Raw genomic sequence first — 19,739 nt, 5'->3', positions numbered from 1 at the left:
GCGCCCAAGCAGAGCGTGAATAAACTTCAAGAAACGCAGTTAAAACCCTAAATCCAGCTTGATACCGAAGTCATCTTCTCTTCACGCTTAGAACAAATGGAACACATCATGTTAAGGGTACAAAGAATGATAGAACGGCCTTTGGAAACATGTATTCGCAGCGTCATGGAGTGCCAAATGCTCTATGGAACGGTCTCCGTCGAAGGTCTTGCCGCCGCCTGATCAAATTTGGCCTCCCTTGCTGTCTGTGCAGACAGGTCCGACGCAGATGATCTACAGAAAACATGGTTCAGCTCCTCACTCAAGTTAATGTACGCGTCACGGCCGGGATGGGGATGGGGGAGGGGGGGTTCAGCATATGGATAGTGCTTCATAAGAACTGCCACTCCCTGAAGAAAAGAAAAACGTACATGATTTTACGCCGGGGGCTTTTGCATAACAATTTCAGGCCCGCCATCCTGGACTCGCAGGAGAGGAGGTGAACTGCTTCATGCCAAGCCTACCAGGCTACGGGGGCTATGGCTTCCCCTGAAGCACGCCCTGAAGACACTGTCACACCTGTGTGTACAGCTGTGTATGTGAATCGAAGACACCCACATAAGTCCGACACTGAGCCCTGGTGGTCGAACTTGGATAATGTTATTGGATGCCGGATTCAACTCACACTGGAAATAATAATAATTGCTTTTTCTGTGTATATACTACAAGAAATGCACGAAAGAAAACTAAGCGCACCTTGGTACGCTTCAGCTACATACATTTCCGAAAGATCTATGTCAATTATACGATGATAATATGTGGAGACTTCAATGTTCAACACGTAGCCTGGAACTATAAAAAGTGTAGCCCACGCGGTCGTCCTATAATGGAAGAGACCGTTATGGACTAGCACTCCTTAATATGGCGCAATCCCATACATAGGTGGCTCGGAGAGGACAGTAGACACACAGACAAAACGCCATATCTAACATGATCCTCGAGACCACGAACCTGCCAATGAAAGATTCTCGAGAAATCTCTTGGTAGTGCCCTTCTTCCTATTGCCATCACTGTGAGAACAAATTGTGCCTCGTGCCACCCATCGTCTTACAAGCGAGATTGCACGATTACGTACTGAGACAAATATGGGATGCTGCCCGAAGAAAACGCCCCAATCACCAATCTTGACTACTTAACAGAGGCTATGACGCGTGCCAAGCACACATCAGCTAAGGCGTTGCGTATTTCTCCGGACCAACGAGGCCCGGATAGGCGCCTCCTGCAGCTACGGAATCGCAGGCTCAGACTTTTGCCTTCTTATCGAGCGAAAGGGGTTTCCAGGACACTTCGAACTAAACTACGCTCTTTACGAATAGAAATCGACAAGTACAAGGAAGAGCTAGCTTACTAGCATTGCATGCAGGTGTATGAACAAATCAATGGATCGACTAATTCAAGGAGGGCGTGGGCTACATTGAGATCTCTTTTTGGGCACCGTAAAGCCTCAGATGGTGCGGCCCGGGTTGCCCCGACCGAAGGCATCTGCAAGGCCGAAGTCAACAAAAAAGCAGCAGACATTTTTTTTTCCAACTGAAATACTACCATAAATGGAAGCTATGCGAGGCGCGATACCCAAGACGGACACTACGATTTGAACCAACCTTCACATCTAGCGAGCTCAATGATTCCATAAGTAGAATGAACACCCGGAAAGCGCCAGCGGTTGATGGACTCACGGCAGCGCCCATGAAAAACCTTACCGAATGATGCAAAATGCCCTTGTGGCGGAGTTTAACCGTATATGGAAAGAAGGAACTTCCCCACAGGAATGGCACCATTCGATTGTCAAGCCTATTCCGACAACGAACAAGCCACCGAATGGCCTGGGCAACTTAACACCCGTTTCTCTCGTGTCATCATGCCAACTGTACAAAAAATGAGCCTCACAGGCAACATGCACACATTTACTGCGGCGTTCCTGCAGGACTGAGAACGTTTCAAGTTCAAATAGGCACTCTGCTCAGCTCCATCATAACGGGGTCGCAGTCCCACAGGGAGCCGTAACGTCCCCAACATTGCGTAATATCGTCTCAGCAGCTCTTCCTGCAAAACTAGAGGAAATCGCACTTTTGTAGTTAGATATTTAGTTATCTCTTTAGTAATTTTATTTCCACTCGTCCTCGACTTAATCAACAAAGATAAAGCCAAAAAAGTATAGTGATTTTATCGAGGTCGCAGTCCGAGTCTATAACGGGACAATAGAATCGTCGCGGACTATTAGCTGCCCCAAGTTTTCTTTATTAAATACTACTTGAATCTTCATTATGCTGCCAATCCAGGGCAGATCATAACATCGTCTCATTTCGGCTTTGCAGGTGTGGAGCATAGATACTCGCAATGTCCACAACGCATGCCTGGCAAATGGCAATTTGGATTGCGAGGCCTTTTTAGCGCATCGCCGAGACCAGCGGTACCTGTCTCACATTGTTATTATTTATTTACTTAACCATACTGCAGGCCAATTCTTTGGCCCAAGCAGGAGCGGCAGTACAACAATAAGTTTGAAAAGTGACGAGTCTATACAACAATAGGAAAAAAAAAGATTGCAATAAATTCAACGCTAGCCCTCTTAGCAATAAACAAAGGACAGAAAACCAGCACACAACAGCAGAAAGTCGAAAACACAAAAATTGCAAAGTACAAGGATGCCACAGAACCAAAAGACGAAGATCGAGACTACAAATTCAACTATCATTTCTATTCTGGAACACATGGCAACTCAAGTCACATTTGCTTGCAAAAAATACATTCCAATTCAGTTGAGACGTCGTTCGATTCAAAAACAGTTGATGGTAAGTCGTTCCACTCTTTAAATGTTTTAGGAAAAAAGCAGTTTTTATAGGAGTTTCTCCTTGCAAAAATCGGAGCTAGTGTGTCTTCTGTTGTATGCCTTGTTCGTCTAGAAGTAGCTTGCCGAATACAATTCGGAAGACTTAACGCGATTTTTCCTAAAAAAGTTTATGAAGGAAGAGAAGTCGACTAATTTTCCGGGGTATTTGTAACATCTCAATCTGACGTGTTCTCGCATGAGCAAGGAAGGATTATCTAGTCTTCAATATTTACCGTATATAAACCTTGCCACTTTTCTTTGAAGGCGCTCCAATCTTTCAGTGTACTTCTTTGTGTAGGGATCCCACAGTACTGATGCATACTCCAACTTGGGCTTTATATATGCATTATATGCTAAAACTTTGTATTTACGGGAGCATTTTTAAGCGTTCGTATGAGAAAACATACCTTTTGAAAGACAGAAGTAGAAGTGTCGGTGATTTGTGTGGAGCATGATAGATTTTTCGTGAAGGTGACTCCTAGGTACTTATATCTATCAACTTCACAAATCGCACTCCTGCCTAGGTTATACGTGAATACGCTGGGACTTTTCTTGCTAGTGATGCGTAGAACAGTCTTTTCCCAGTTCAGCTCCACGCTCTACTCTTCACACCAATCATCAATTGCCTCGAGAGCCGCCTGTAGGCAATCATTGTCTTAGGTGCAAAATAAAAAAAGAACACAGTCATCTGCAAATAATCTGATTCAAACATCATCTGGTAACACATCAACGATATCATTTATATAAATTAAAAACAACAACGGTCCCAGTACACTTCCCCAGGGAATTCCGGAGGTAACTGATAGCATATGGTATGAATAATTTTGCACTTGAACAAATTGTTGTCTCTGTTTAAGATACGCAGCAATCCATCCCACGATATTTGATGGTAGACCAATGCACTGTAACCTAAACAATAATTTGCCATGGGGTACCTTGTCAAAGGCCTTATAAAAACCTAAAAACAAAACATCGACCTGGCCAGATGTATCAAGCACACAAAAAAATTGATAAACTTTTAATACTAACTGTGTGACTGGAGACAAACCTTTCCTAAAACCATGCTGGTAAACGAAAATTAATTTATGTTCCACAAGAAATTTCTGCAGGTAACTTACAATAACGTGCTCCAAGAGCTTTCAACATTGACTGGTGATAGAAACTGGGTTATAGTAACTAGCAGGTGACATCCCTCTTTTATGTATTGGCATAATGCGTGCCTTTCGCCAGTCACTTGGCATATCGCATGATCTCAGTGATAAGTTAAAAACATCCGCAGGAAATCCGGAAATCTGCTCAGCATAGCGCCTCAAGAATAAGTTAGGAATGCCATGTGACCCCACTAGCCTTCCTTGTATTAATATTCAATACCATCGCCAGAACACCCTCGCGTGTGATTACAATTTGATGTGCACAATCACACGCGGATGCGGCATGCTCAATTTCATTCAGCTCCGAAAATGCACTTTGAAAGTAGCGATTAAATATTTCCGATGGGCTTCAACGGTCCGTCACTGTGCAATCATCAACCTTTATTTTCGATATTTTGGTTCTGGTTTGGCCATGAAATCGCCAGAATTTGGAAGGGTCACTTCAATAACGACTGTTACACCCAGTCACTTCAATCACTGTTTGAGGATTCTTCAATAAAACGAAATTCGATTCTCTGATGATGGGAACGAACATTGGCTCCGCAGTGCAAGAACCAGATACTCCGGCCATTAGGCCACACTCGCACGCGTGCATCTTTCGTTCGAGCGACAAATAGGTCTTAGAAAGATGGCGGTTGCGTGACGTCGCATACTATACGAACGAGTGCACTTGCGAGTGCGACAATTCCCACTCTGTCATAGACTGTCTTTAAACAGCATCTAGTTGCTTATAATGCGAGAGGATGACCGTTTCTCTGCTCTTCCCGCGTGGTAGCCAACGCTTTGAAACCCTGTCTAAGGCAGCAGGCATATACAATCGGCCCGCATTCCTCAGTCGTTTTTGCGTGCCAGCTATCACTACGTAGATGGCGTGTGACGCAATTGCTAGCCTTACGGAAATACGTTGGGCCATCTACCAACGATTTGCACAACCACAATCGATGCTCAATAGCCAGCTAGCTGCGAATGCTTTGCATAGCTACGATTCTCACAGTGCGCGGGGCAGACATAGTTTCTTTCCTACGAAAACTGGCGAATTATTGCCGCTTACAGATTTTTCTCGAAACCTGGCGAATTTCACAACTATATTACAGTGACTTCTTTTCAGACTGGTAGCGAAAATTGGAGGACGCTTAAGCTTCACCTTTAAGAGTGGAACGCGATAGCGTTGTCGGGCCCCGTTCGCATCGCATTTTTCTTTCAGTAAGCTGCACTGCAAAACAGAACGTGGGAGAGCCAGCTTACAAAGCGAATTTCACAACTGCCGCAATACTGCCGCGACTATTCAATGCGAGCCAGCTTCGTGAGATTATTTGCGTTGCTTTGAGCTTTGCGTGGCGTTTTCGCGTACTTCTTCGCTGCCAGTAATGTCTACTGCAATTTCCGTTTCATACTTAGCAGGCACACCTAGCAAGCTTCGCTGTCTCATTCTGAACATTTCTCACGTCCTTTGTTTGCGATCTGTGGTGCTTTCGACGAAATATTTACTTTAAACATTACAAATGGCCCTGTGGACGTAATGATACGTCAAGTCATGTGTAATTTAATCGCATTTCTAGTTCCAGTATATGACGTTCGGAGTTTCAATCGCGTGCCCTAGTAGTCCGTTGTGGCCTCGGGTCTGTGAAGCCTTCCACGTAAGATCTGTGAAGCCTTCCACGTAAGTTATGCCATTTATTGACACCCAAACGTGTATGAGACTTATTGCGGAATGTAATTACATGATGCTTATCTATATTATTCTTTTATACGCGACACAGAGTTTCGTTTTTTTTGTTTGTTTTTTTTTTTTGTTCTGAGTGCGAGCAGGCAAATAATTCTGTCTAGCCTTCGCGGCGTTGCCTATGTCAGAAACGTAGCCATTGCGTGTGCGGGAAAACTACTGAGTGTCGCAGTTGTTTGCATCAGTTCGTCACAATGGCGCTTCGAATTTGGTTGCAGACAACGGAAAGAATCCATCGACCGTCCGCAAAGAACTAGCGGGCGTTTACCGCAACTTCTGAATAAGAGCGCGCTGAACTATCAATTGAAAGCACCTACACTCTTTTTCCAGATTGAAGTAGGGGTAACGTGGGAATAAAATTATGATTTGTAAAATACAGCACTCAAGTAAATATTTCAAACTTTAGCGTAGCCGGTCCGCTTTACCTTTGCCGTTACCCTCGTAGGTGCCGGCTTGCTTTGGCCAAGCCGAGACATGTAGTAGTAGAAGAGAAGAGCGATAAAAGTAGTCGAGAGACGTAGACAAATGTAAGTCACACAGAAGGGCAGCAACATTAACAATGAAATGTGATTTTGCGCTGCAACACAAGTATACTTGTTTGCTCTTCACGACGTGAGCCCTGTTGATACCAACGTTGGCACTGCGCGACAGTGCCCAGTACTCCATAGTCACTAACCATTTATGCAACAAAGAAACAGTAATTTGTGCTATGCCTGGGTCAATGCACTCGGAGAGCGAACGTCTCTTGCTATCTTCGTCTGGTAAAAATCGTATACACCGAAGAGAATAGCGGCAACGATGTTTAGACCGCCCAGCAGCCGGTAGTAGTTGTCGTACGATCCTGTTGCATCCCGAAATTGCCCTGCATGTATGACGAAAACTTTGCATGAATGAATGAATGAATGAATGAATGAATGAATGAATGAATGAATGAATGAATGAATGAATGAATGAATAACGCTTGTTATTGCGGAAAATCTGGCGCTTGGCCTAACTACCGAACGGAAGATGAGTTATGGAATGAATGGACAATGGTAAAATAATGCGGAACATTTGCACTTATGGGTACAATCGTGTAGATATTATAACTTCGCACACGTTGTGTTGAATGCAAGTAGTGCGTGCACTCAATATAAAAAGAGATTCGCAAATGGGGTCCCCTTTTCACGTTTACCCTGATTTGTTAATGCAGCAAATAAACTAAATGAACTACGCGGGGGTGACTTGTCTCGACATCGAACTAATTATATTTCTTAGTGGGAGAGCACGTTGCACTAAGGGTGTATTCAAAATGCTAAGTTCTGTGGTAATAGTGATCGTGACCATCCGCTTTTCAATTGGGTATTTGATTCATTGTTTCGATATTATTGTTAATATTCGCAACTTTCGCAGCCAGTTGTTCCACAGCATGTGATTATTTAGTGATTATGCAGAAATTATATCATGAAATCATTTCATGAAACAATTTCATCAGAAATGTATAGAAATGATAGACAGGTATGCTTCGCAAAAGATGTGATGCTTTTCTTATCTTACAAAGCCTTGTTGACGTACATTGTAAAACAAATGTGAGCATTTCTGCCTGCATCGTATACCACTCGGGCCATTATACCTTGTCATTTTTCCCGTTTTGATGGTCCCCACTACACGCTAATGCAACAAAAATAACGGAATACCAACTAGCTGTGTGAGCCACACTTGTTTGAATGTAACAGAGTTGGTTCGATGTCTTCTTAGGATAAAAGCTACCATTGGCAACGAACAGCTGCATAGCTGGTGCTTTGCGTCACAACGCATTACCGCTGTTTACATGTATGCGACGTTTGGGAAATGTGAGGTGGTGCTCCACTGTCGAATTAAATATTATATTGTTTATGCCGGCTCATGCATCATCGTTAAGCTAAAAGGAGACATGTACCATATTCATGTAAACATAACAACAACAATAATAATGTGATATACCCTGATCCCTTACTCAAACAAGGCGGGCAGTGTTCATTAATTTTGCTACATACGCACTTACTATTATCCTGTACGAAAGCGTGCATTTTGGCGAGATATAGGGCTTAAACCGTATGTCATAAAAGTTGTTCCGAGTGCAAATATAGGGAATCCTAGATTTTTATCTGTGAATGAAAGACCCTACACATAACCAGTGGCAGATATCCAAGTTGGCATCAAAGAGGTTCAACGAAAAGCGTCACATAGCACGTGGCGCCTACAGAGTGGCCCCATTGGAGCATCCCTTAATATGTTTATACTGCGCAATCTTCGGGCTTGGCCCAAGAAAACGAGTCCATGCCAGCTAGATCTCCGTTACGCAAAGCATGGTTTAAACTCGACACGAATACTTCGCAGTAAACACGGTCAGACCGAGTGAAAGTCCACGCTATTGCACCCTGACCCTCCCTTTTAATGCGAAACACTCTTGTCGAATGTAGCATGGTTTTCCAGGTATATCCCTATTGAAAAATCCATATGCCCCATAACCCCCATATCCAATAATCCGATATGAAACATGTAGGATCCTATACAAAAACCTGCTTTTCCTATATGTCATATGATGTTATTGGATATACGAGTTATGGGGAATACGGGGGTTTTTTCAGTAGGGATTGGTCTAACAGGTTTCGCTCACAGTTCCCAAACTTGTGCAGCCTAAACATGGGGGCCGATCCCGAAGGGAAGCCGATGCTGCTCCTTCGGCTTGCAGGAAAAGCGCGCCGGGGTTTTTCCACAGCAGCGACATCTTGCTATCCGTTTTCGTTTAACCTCCGTGCCGGCGCTCTTTAAGGGGATAAAAAAAAATCTATTTTATAAGTTCTCCATGATGTGCAAATATTGAATCTGCGTCCCGCGAATTCTTGAAGCTCAGCTTCCCGCGCGTGCCAACCCCCTTTCCTTTCCCTCCCCGCGACACACCAAACGACCCCGACTGTGGCGCGAGTCACGTGATCCGGCGCTGGCGCAGCGATCCCCGCACTTGCTCTACTCTAGGAACTGCCGGGTTTTCTAGTTTAACACCACGACCACCACCACCGCCGCCGCCGCTGCCATTTGTGAGGCAATACAAGCTTCGCTTGAAAATTTCACCACCTATGAACACCGTACAGAGCGTAAACCAGCGGAGCTGAAATGTGCGGCCCCGGTATGAGGCACACGTGATTTCTGTCTTTCTGTCTCTCTTTCCTTCATTCATTCTTTCTTGCTGTAGCGAAGAAGAGAGACGCTAGTGGGTTCAGCGCTACTGGATCAAAACGCTAGTGAGTCGAGCGCTCTTTATCGGCAACGGCTCTCATGCCTGGAAGCTGTCACTGCGGTGACCATTGACGTTGTGCTGCTCCAAGGTCTGCCAAATAAACCCCTTTAGATTCTTTTCTTTCTTGTACCTGGATTATATCCGCATAAACAATGCGTGTATCCAACACACGTCCTTTTTTATCGTTAATCGTGAGGTAACTGACGAGCATTTGATGTTATTGATCTAATTTCCTATCAGTCATGTTAGTCATACATTCGTTACCCTCCATGCCAGTTTTGTTATATACCAAGCGAACGAGATGCGAGTTTTCTACAGGTTTACGATGGGGTTTTAGCCTGACACCACCACCGACACTTCTTAGGCAATACAAGCTTCGCTTGAATTTACGCGATCCTTGAGCACCCTTCTTTTCAATAAACGATACTTTGCGTTGTTTTTGTGTTGAACTGGGGTTATGGTGGCCGAAATTTATTTTCTTACTTTGGGAACACCATCGAGTTGCTCGAAAAATAAGCGAAGATATTGAACAGCATGTCAAATGACAGAAAGCTTTCAGATTAAATGCGGTGATTCTTATATTTCTCGCAGATGTCCTATATGATTTCAGGATGCGCAATGCACAATGCGTGCCGATGTCCGGACTGCTCTATGTTTTCTATTTATTGCACTTCTTGGAATCGGTTTATACAAACCTTGATCTCCACTCAAGTTGTGATTAAATAAACGACATAAAAATGACCATATCGGAAGTAGCGATCTTTCGAGTGCGTTTTTGACGTTGGTATACAGCAGTCAGATGTATTCTTCATTCATATGTAGCAAAAGAAAAATCTTTGTTCAAAATTCTGCCATAGCTATTCGCAAATGTGTTTTTTACCCCACGAAAATCACAATATTCGGTTGTTTTTATTATAAGTATTCGCCACCACTAATAAAACAGAAGTAGCGTGATATTAAAAAAATAAACGAATATTATGTAGTCATTACCTTAGCCTAGGGCTCTTGCACAACAGTCTGTACTGTAAGAGCAATGAGTGGCGCGATTTGTGAATACGGCAGCTATAGGATGTTAGAATTCTGTTCCGCATTTTAAATCACTAGATAGCAGTGAATTACAGTGTTTGCGCAAACAAAGCAACAGAGGCTTTCTCGAGGTAAGCAGCAAATTCAATGTGCGATTACCTATGATCACTGGGCTGACCAACGACAGAGGCACCATGCCCACGCCAATGATCCCACTGGAGGCCGCCGTCCTCTCCACTCCCAGGTAATCCGCCAGAAGCACGTACCGGATGCAGAAGATGTAACCTTGCGCCATTTCGACCAATGTTGCTAATGCTGCCACTGGCAACATAAAAGTCACTTGTGGCATTGCCATCATGCACACACCAAATATTACAAAACTAAACGCGTACAGAGGTCGGCGGGTTGAAGGCAAACAGTCCGCTAGCAGTGGAACCCCGATGCGGCCCACAAGTTGGCCCATTGAAGAGAACATCACCAAATATGTCGTGCGGTCAAGTTCTATGCCTTTGTCGATCCCGTAATCCACGATTGTTGCCCGGAACTCAACGGACGTGTAGTCTCCAACAAGGATGGCTCCAAGAAGAACGTAAAATGAAGGCATGCTGAAGAGGGCCAGGACTTGCTTCAATGCACTGCTGTCGGGCTGTGTCGCTGTCTCAATTCGGTTGGAGCACCGTCGTTTTTCTGAGCGCCTTTAAGAAAATGATTACCAAGTTTAAAATTATGTCTGATTTAACTGCAGGCGGGATGGAAAGTAGGCCTACGGTAGTTGGGAAGTAAGAGACACCCACAGGAATACGCTATTCATTGCCATGCATATGGCACAGCAATGATAAAAACATACTTCAACGAATGACTTCGTCGTTGTCAGTATATTGGCCAGCAAGCAATAATTTTTGGTTAATATCAACACAGCAACCACATTCATTTTTCCATGACCAACTGCGATAAGCATTGTGCATCGTTTGCTGAGGTTACCCCTTGCAGAATTTATGACGTTCGATGTCTGCTATCATCATCATCAGCCTATATTTATGTCCACTGCAGGACGAAGGCCTCTCCCTGTGATCTCCAATTACCCCTGTCTTGCGGTAGCTGATTCCAACTTGCTCCTGCAAATATTGTAACTTGATCACCCCACCTAGTTTTTTGCCGTCCTCGATTGCGCTTCACTTCTCTTGGTATCCATTCTGTAACTCTACTGGTCCAGCGGTTATCCATCCTACGTATTACATCGCCTGCCCACCTGCTTTTTAACAACGGTACTTTTCAGCTGGTCGTAATTTCTAGCGCGTTAACAGAAAAAAAAAAGTGGGATGTGGGCCGATCCTGGCGGTATTGCGGAAAGGGTCCAAGTGCAATGGCACTTACCGCGGTGAACTAGCGAATGTGAGCCTGGCTAAGACTAGCTAAGCATGTTTGGGACTACTTAAGCTTAGTAAGTCGTCGATAGCCAATCAATAACTAATCGATAATTGATCAAGAATCAATATATTTCGGAAAATGCTTGGGATGACTTGGTAGTGCTTAGACTAGCCCAAATACTAGGCCAATACTATGCCATAGCCAATCGATAGCTAATCGATAATCCACAAATGATAAATTCCAGGAAATGCTGGGGATGACTTGGTAGTGCTTAGCCTAGCACAAAAACAAGGACTAGTTAGGTACCCATCAGCTCCGCTGTCTCTTTAGCATTTCGCCTCCAGTGCAAGCTACACTAATTTTTTTTCCTTTAATGCCAACTAGAATATCGGCTATCCCCGTTTGCTCTCTGATCCACACCACTGTCTTCCACTGTCTTCCACTTTCAAATCTATAATGTACCAAGCTGTCAAAATGCGGTTGCATTACCTTTGGGGAGGTGAGTTTGGATCACCTATAGTTCCATGACTCCGTTGCGTGGAAACCGCATTTTCATAAAGTTCGGGGCCGTTTCGTTTGCAGCCGAGTCTGCATGGGGAAGGGTTCCTGGCCAACAGCACAATCGCGACTGAGTTCATGACAATTGCCCCGGACAATAGCAGTGCACCATCCAGGTTATAAAGTTCCACCAGCCCGACGAGTACGAACTGGCTGACGACAGCTGACAAACCATATCCGATTACAACGAATGACGCTGCGATGGTGCGATACTTGTTGAAATGATGTAGTATGTATATGGTGGAAGACGTGAGGAACATTCCATGTCCCAAGCCTGCAAGGTAAAACTGTGCGTTTTGTTAATTGCTCAAATAATTTGTTTAGGTGAAGAATTTAGCCTCATGTGCGATTACCTGGAACTAACAAATGTGGAGATACACACTTGCATCAATGAATCAATATTCAATAAAATAAGACATCCCAAATCCGCTCTCATAACGTGCTTACAGCTAAGCATGATTTCTCGAATTCCATATATAAACTAAAGGAAAATTATAGTCTATTATTCAAAAAGCACCGGTACTGATATAGATTTTCGTAAGGAAATTACAATTTGAGAAAACCAATACCAATTAGGTTAATAGTGCATTCTTATTGCTTCGCTATGTTAAGGGAAGGCTTACCACGTACCATGTTCGGGCTTAATTAGTTAACAGTACGGTGAATGAAATATTCATATCAAAATATGGAAACACACTTTTCGACACTGCATTGCCAAAGGAACACACTAACTGTAAGAGTAGCTTCTTACGTAGTTGAATCGTCACTTAGTTTTTATTTATATCCATTACAAAAAGCAAGCGAAACTGAACTGAGTTTAGCTCCAAGTATTGCAGCCAGAAACCAGACACTTGATCTATAAACACCTTGAAGTGAATGCATGATCTCCATGTGACGTATCTAGTGGAATGTTGAAAGTGTATACTTAAATTATTGACCGCAAATAAAATTTCTTCTTTTGGTATGCTGCGCGTAGCAGCCGTCCGATATAATGACATGTTAAGAACGCGACTACGGCAGCTGCTTATACGGGAGCTTTTTACAGAGAAGCTGTTAAAGTCGAGCTTGGTCCGTGCGCAGTGATATTCGCAGCATAGCCAAGTCGGGAGAGGGACAAGTTTATAGCACGAGGGAAAACTCTCGTGAGCGAAGAGAGTGTGGCGAGAGGGGAGGGAGGTTAGTTGAGAGGAGGACCGTTAGCACAGGTGGCAGGGCAGAGTTTAGCGGGAGTGGAGCCAATGCCCAGCCACGCCGAGCGCTCGTCGTATGACGTTAGTAATGACGTCAGCACTCCCTAGTAACAGGCGTGCTCTCACATCGGCGGGCCTCCTTCTCGCCCTGGAATTTCTCGACGTAGCACAACGTTGTTTAACTTGATCCTGCTTTGCTTAACCACGCTCTTCTTCACCTAGCTTTGCTGAGGCTTCCCCTCAGCTCCGCTGGTCATTGCTGCTCGCGATAGGAAATCGACGCCTAACGTTTTGTGGTTACTTAGCCCCGCTTTTAAACAGAGCAAAGCAAAATATTACTTGGAAATGCGTACTGCAAGAAGACACACCCTCAATAAGAAGATGTCGCCAAACCACAAAAAAAAAAGGTACATCCCGATCGAGGCTGCCGAGCGCTTGCACCTTCAATTTTTATTATGTTCTGCTTGTCTTACGTTTCATTTCTTTACCCAGTCACACAATTTTTCGGGACGCTAGCAAATGTTCTTTCTATTGTGTGATGTTCAGCTTCCCTCACGGCCAAAATGTCTATAGTGGTGTCATTTATCCTGTTGTAACAGTGCCACGAAAGTCGAGGTCATATCGCACAGGCTGTAATTTTTAGGCAGCTTGACGCGGTGTTTTTTTTTAGAAAACAGGCGAATGATGTGGTTAAGGCAGTATGTGCTGCCCTTACAAAAGAATTCCAATAAAAATTGCCGTCCATTTTTAAAGTGCTTATTCTTCTTAAACTAGGTAATGAGCCCTACGATAGGTGCACAAGATCACTAAGGAATGTTTGAAACATGAACCAGGAAGCATTTTCTGAGCGATCTCAACGAGATATTTGCTTACCGTGGATCACACCGAATGGTATTGTCATCCAGAAGATGTTAGGAGCAAAAGCCGACAATATTAATGCCGCTGATGTCAGAATCGTGCTAAACAACACGATGTAGTAGGTCTTGATGCGTCGTTGAAGGGCATATACAACCAATCCTAGGAATGAAGAGACCTTATTCGTTATCTTTCATTAGTGTCTTAGGCTTACGCTCATCATACTCTGCGCTGCCAACGATATATGTATTCAAATAGTGGTAACAATATTAAGTTTAGGGGTGTAACATTACGTGAAGGTTGTGCTTGTAGCGCTATTCCTGATTATGTTAAGGTATACAAAAAGAAAAGGCGTAACAATTAATCAAGCAGGACGCGACAAAGTACGAATTAAAGCACGCGGCAAAGCCTTTCGGCACTCGCAACTCACGATAACGAGCGGCATGACAGTTATAATTCAATGGCAATGGCTAATTGGGCATACGAGCGGAGATCACTAGATGTTTGTGGCTGAGCGGGTTTACGGGTCAGCGGGCGAGCGGAGACGCCACTGCGCCTGTGCGGTACGCTGGGGTGCAGAGCGTGTTTACGGAGCCGGCCACTCGCTTGCTAGTCTCATCTCCGCGGAGCGCGCGCAGCGGACCAGTGTTTCTGAAAAAAAAAAAAACATGGCGACCACCGCTAGCACGAGCAGCAGTGGCATGTCGTCAGCGTCGTCTTCAAACGGGGCGCTGGTAACATCAAATCACCTAATTAAAAGACAGATATACTCTTATTAAGCCTCATATAAGAAGGTCGTGGTCCGGGACGAATTTTTTGCTCAACTGCTATGCGTTTTGAGAATCCCGTATGGGTTTCCTTTGTAGGTTTGTGCTACGTTCGGGTGGATGACAATGTTTCCCTTTCATTAAATTTCCTCCACCCAGCAGGATTCCACAAAATTTGTCATTTCCTTCTTAGTATGCGGCGCTTTATGATCGAACTATCGCGAGTAGCGAAATATGCCCTCTGTGCAGTAATGGTAACCGTTGTTAAGAGCGATATCGGCGATATTGTCACGAGCTATGGCCAAGACAAAGACGTTGTAGTGGAGCTGGGTCAGAGGCTTTCCTGTCGTACTGAAAACCTGCTGAACCCTGTGCACTCTGTGCTGTCTTGACTAGACAAGTGCTGGTCATTTACTGTAAAGTAAGTACTCCCCGTAACAATGTGTTGCAATGTGTCACAAGGCACGATATTCGTCTGTATCATGGTGATTGGCGATGCTCACCTGTTGTCACCTGGCATCACTGATACAACAGACCAATGAAAGCGAATCGCCTAGCGAGAATCCGCTGTACCAACGGCAAGTATATGTCGAAAAACCTGGCCAAAAGATATTGCTTCAAACCATTAGTAAAAAACACTAGACCTCTCACAATCGGGAGTAGATGTAAGCATGAAATGGCTACCATATGGCGTCTTTTGCTGCCTGTGGTGCTGCCGCCTTCAACCGCTTTTCTTCTTCCAACAGTGCACCGCGCTCAGCGTCTGTCGCCACTTTTTCTTGTCGCGCACCGCTCACGACTCACGGAGCCCTGGCGTTACAAAGAGCACAGACAACCTTATCTAAGTGCCCAAAAATTACAATCAAATATATAGTGCCCTCTATCGGCTTTTTGAACGTTGCTATTGGAAATGACAAATAAAACTTCTGCGTACTGGAAGTTACTGCTTGAGTGATATTGTGAACAAACATTAGGAAGAAATCGGAAAATATTATATGTAACTTGTTTGGGAAGTAACTAGCGTATGTATTGCGGTCCTGTACAAAGGTTTAGGAGCCAGAGACCACATTTTCTGAATGTTTCACTGGTAGCCCGGATGATCTCGTTTTGTTCTCGCAACGATGCTCGGATGTTCTCGTTTGAGTGCCCGGATAACGGCTCTGGCTTTGGCTCAAGGTCACTTGAAGGTCACGGACAACGGGAGCTAAAAGCACTTCATGCTTAATAGAAGACATAAAGCGCGAACGCATATATCGTAGCTTAGTGCACCCGTTCAAGCGGTACTGAGCGTCGTACACAAGCGGTGTGGGAAGAAAGCAACTTACTGCTTCAAGTAAAATGGCCGACGTTGGAGCTCCAACCCAACGTGCATAGCAAGTTAACTAAGTCAGCATTTGACTTTCTCAAGCTCATTTATGCCCATATTCACCGGTTAAATCTTGATAGGAATGAGCCCTGCTGAGATGTAGGTGGTATGAGTCGCAGTGAGTCGCACTGAGTCGAAGCAAGCCCGATTGGTTGGCAGTGCGAGTCCAAATAAACTAAAAGAATCAGAGCATCTGCGAGTTGAGTGAGTTCAACTAAGCGTGAGTAACGGGTCTTTCCAGTCATAGAGGTAATATAACCAACTCTAGAAGAAAAGCTCCGCATGGCGCCCATGTATTAAAATCGGGAACCGCAAGGGCGCTGACATGTTGCTACCGTATGCGGGCGCGCAGGTACAGTGTACTAGAAGGGGGCAGTGGGCTTGCTCAGCCGCTCCTCTGACGCAGTCAGCGTCGCATCCAAGAGGTGGCGCCACTGGCAACTTCAATGGAAGCTTTGCTTGCAGAAGCTTTGATTTTCCTTGCGTTTCTGACGGTTTCAGTTCGAAGCAGTTAACACTCTTATTTGTTTTTAATTTTGACATACTTGAGGGTCTTTACAAATCTTTAGCAAGCACTCAATTTGTTTAGGCCACATGATATTTGCCATAATAGTGGCTTGTGGAAAAGGAAGACGGCAACTCTTGGGCAATTTGCTGCCTATCCTAACTCTTAAACCCTTTTTTGCAAAGAGGTCGTCGCTGACGGATTTTGCTTATGTGGAAGGGGCCTTCAAATTTTCCGAATTATCGGGCAATCGTAAAAAAAATTGAAAGAAAATTTTGAATGTGACCAAATATACGGTTTCATGCCGTGTCGACCTAATGTAAAATTTTTCCAGACAGAAAACAGTGCGCACATACTACCCAGCTGGGCTAAAAAAAAAAAAGCATCAGGCATGCTAACCAGGTTTCTGCTTTGCTTAGCCGAAATGAATTTGTATATATGGCTTAAATATTTCATTGTTCCACTTTAGTTGTTCCATGCTTCACAGTAGCCTTCTGCGTTGATTATTAACCACCATTACGCTGGCACACTTTTATTAAATCAAATCAGGTTGATTCTTTTTCCTAAAGAAATGAAGGGAGGCCTGAACAAAAAGTGAAAACTAGTTCACTTGACAATTAGGCTCAGGCGTATGCTTATGTACAGCTATATAAGGGTAAGCAAAATGAAGATAACAGGGCTGTTGCTGACAAAAAGCTTTTATTTGTAAGTACAGCAAGCCATTGTTTCATGCACTTCAACTCATAAGCAACGGTTCAACTTCAGTTGCTTGGCCCTCTGCCGCTTTCCTGCATTGTCATAGTTAATTCCTTTCACATAAAAATGCAGACGTGTGACAATGTAAAAACTAATTATTTTAGCTGTGAGGCTAAGAGTGTGCACATTGCAGGGAAATTCGAGGGGAAGCTTACTCTTAACAACTGCCAGCATGTCCATAACGCTGTCAGAGTGTGGCTCACTCTGACAGAAGCATTCTGTGAAAAGATCCTCTAGCTTTTTCACGAAGCCGTACAGCTGACTGGAGGAATATTGGAGGCCACCTCGGTCACAGAAGTTTGTTAGCCGGGCAAGTTGAAAACTTTCGCCTGGTGGCGTCATAGTAATTAAGCAGCTTTATGCATTCTTGGCATTTTGTGCTGGAATTGACAATACACTCCCGCGCAACATAGCTCGCAATGTGGTAAGTTATCCTCAAGTCGCTTCTGGCCACGTGCTGGTTATGGTCGTTTGAAACCCGCAGGCCCGTGCGATGCTGGGGTAGCACGTTTTGTGTGGCCTCTGTGGCAGTAGCGCTAGCAGCAGTTTGACTGCACTCATTTCGGTCACATGTCGATGCTTTGAGATAGTCAACTTCCAGTAAGGAGGCCAGTGTACCTTCCTCGCAGTTTCCTTCGCTAACTGACCTAACTAGACCATAAAAAGAAAGACAATTCACAGTGATCAGGGACTGCGGTGGACATGAGCACAAAACGTGGCTCGAAATGGAGCTCGCATACTGCGCTCGTGTCGTCCAGGGGCTTGTCAGCTCTGTGGAGGTATTTTTCCTACTCTTTCCGCCTATTTTTATCCTTCGGGACGCCAAACAAGGACAACTTCGGCCCATCCTTCACAGAAACATAGCCTGTTTGGCACCCAGGTGCGTAACAGTGATTTTGTCGATGCCGCGGCATGGCTCAGTTACTGCAAGGCATACTAATCTCTTGCAGGCTATGTGCGAAAAAACACTGAATGAAAAAAAAAAAAACACGCGACGACGTCCACAAAAAAAAAAAACAACAACGCAGCTCTGCAACTCCAACGAATATGATCGGGCACTGGGCAGGCACTGGGCAGCTGCCCTAGCTGCGCCGTCGCACCCCACGCTCCATTGAAACTGAGGCCAGCGTCCGCCGTTCGGGCTATCGGAGAAGCTCATATTTGCGACATTCGTGGAGCCGCCGCATCGCATAGCCTCCGCCGGAGAGCAAGCCCACTGCCCACTTCTAGTACACTGTAGCGCAGGCGCAGACGACGAGATGAAATTTAGACGCAGGCGCGCAATAAAAGCGATTCCCGAGCCCTCCGTCAGTACGGTAACGCCATCTAGTTAAGGCTCCTGCAACGCAGGCCTTTAAACACCGTAATTTACATAAAGAATTTATCATAGCCATCCGATCTTTCTAAAAAATATACGGAATGAACTTGAAACGTGTGTTTGTGCCAAAGTGCGACGTCTAAGTGCTTGCGTTTGCATAATATTTTGGACATTTTTAGTGCTACAAAAATGAGCCATAGCACATGGCGGCGCCAATTTGGTTCCCGCTTTACTCACCCAGCTTTTCCTCTAGAGTCAGTATACTAACTCTGTACTCACCCAGCTTTTCCTCTAGAGTCAGTATACTAACTCTGTGATTCTAATTGTATTTAGGCCCAAGCGGCGGCATTCGAAACTAGATCCGCATACTGAATTGCGAAACTGACGGTGTGTCCACTACAAGGTCCTCTTGAACGAGTAAGCTCAAATGAGAACCCTTTAAAGAACTGCTGTCTTTTGAACGAAATTCTACAGATGATTGTGCCACTTTTGTTGAGTAACTTGTGCAAGCTCATTGGTGTCGGAATGGCATGATAATAACAATTAAGGCAGTTTATTGAAACAATGTATGATTTCTACAACGTCCGCCATCATTTCCACCACGTGGACCGCACCCTGACAAGCGCACGCAGGCAATCAAAGCAATAGCAGCTCCCGCGGCGAGATGCAGTTCATCAGTTGCAATGTCAAACAGAAGTCTGACTTGTGCAATCCAATCGCTTTACAGTGACCTGCATATTAGAGTTTGTTTATTTATTTAATTAAACTGTTGGCCGATGGGGATGTTACAGGGTGGATATCTTAATACTTGATTACAATGTTGCACGCCACAAACACGAGCGCATTAATGCATTGAAGCACAAGGAGAAAATACAAGCGCTGCCACACGTCACACAACGCATACCAGTACCTCGAACATCATGTACATTAGTATTAGAAATCTAGTATGGAAGGAAAGGAAACAAACATAAAAGGGGCACGATGCACCAACACGTACTATCTGGAACAAAGCTTCCAATACATGTATA

General features: G+C 44.5%; 1 protein-coding gene across 1 annotated transcript in view; it reads right to left on the bottom strand.

Annotated features, from left to right (window-relative positions):
* Positions 1–6,450: 6,450 nt before the first annotated feature.
* The window catches only part of LOC125943988 (uncharacterized), a 136,853-nt gene continuing 123,564 nt past the window's right edge, over positions 6,451–19,739 (bottom strand). The window contains exon 3 of the mRNA XM_049663634.1: positions 6,451–6,605. Within this exon, the coding sequence (XP_049519591.1) occupies positions 6,451–6,605 (155 nt within the window). The remainder of the gene's footprint in view (positions 6,606–19,739) is intronic.

Source organism: Dermacentor silvarum, chromosome 3, assembly GCF_013339745.2.
Source record: "Dermacentor silvarum isolate Dsil-2018 chromosome 3, BIME_Dsil_1.4, whole genome shotgun sequence".
NCBI classification, from domain to species: domain Eukaryota; kingdom Metazoa; phylum Arthropoda; class Arachnida; order Ixodida; family Ixodidae; genus Dermacentor; species Dermacentor silvarum.
The sequence above is the reverse complement of the archived record's forward strand: the minus strand, read 5'-3'. Positions and strand labels throughout refer to the sequence as shown.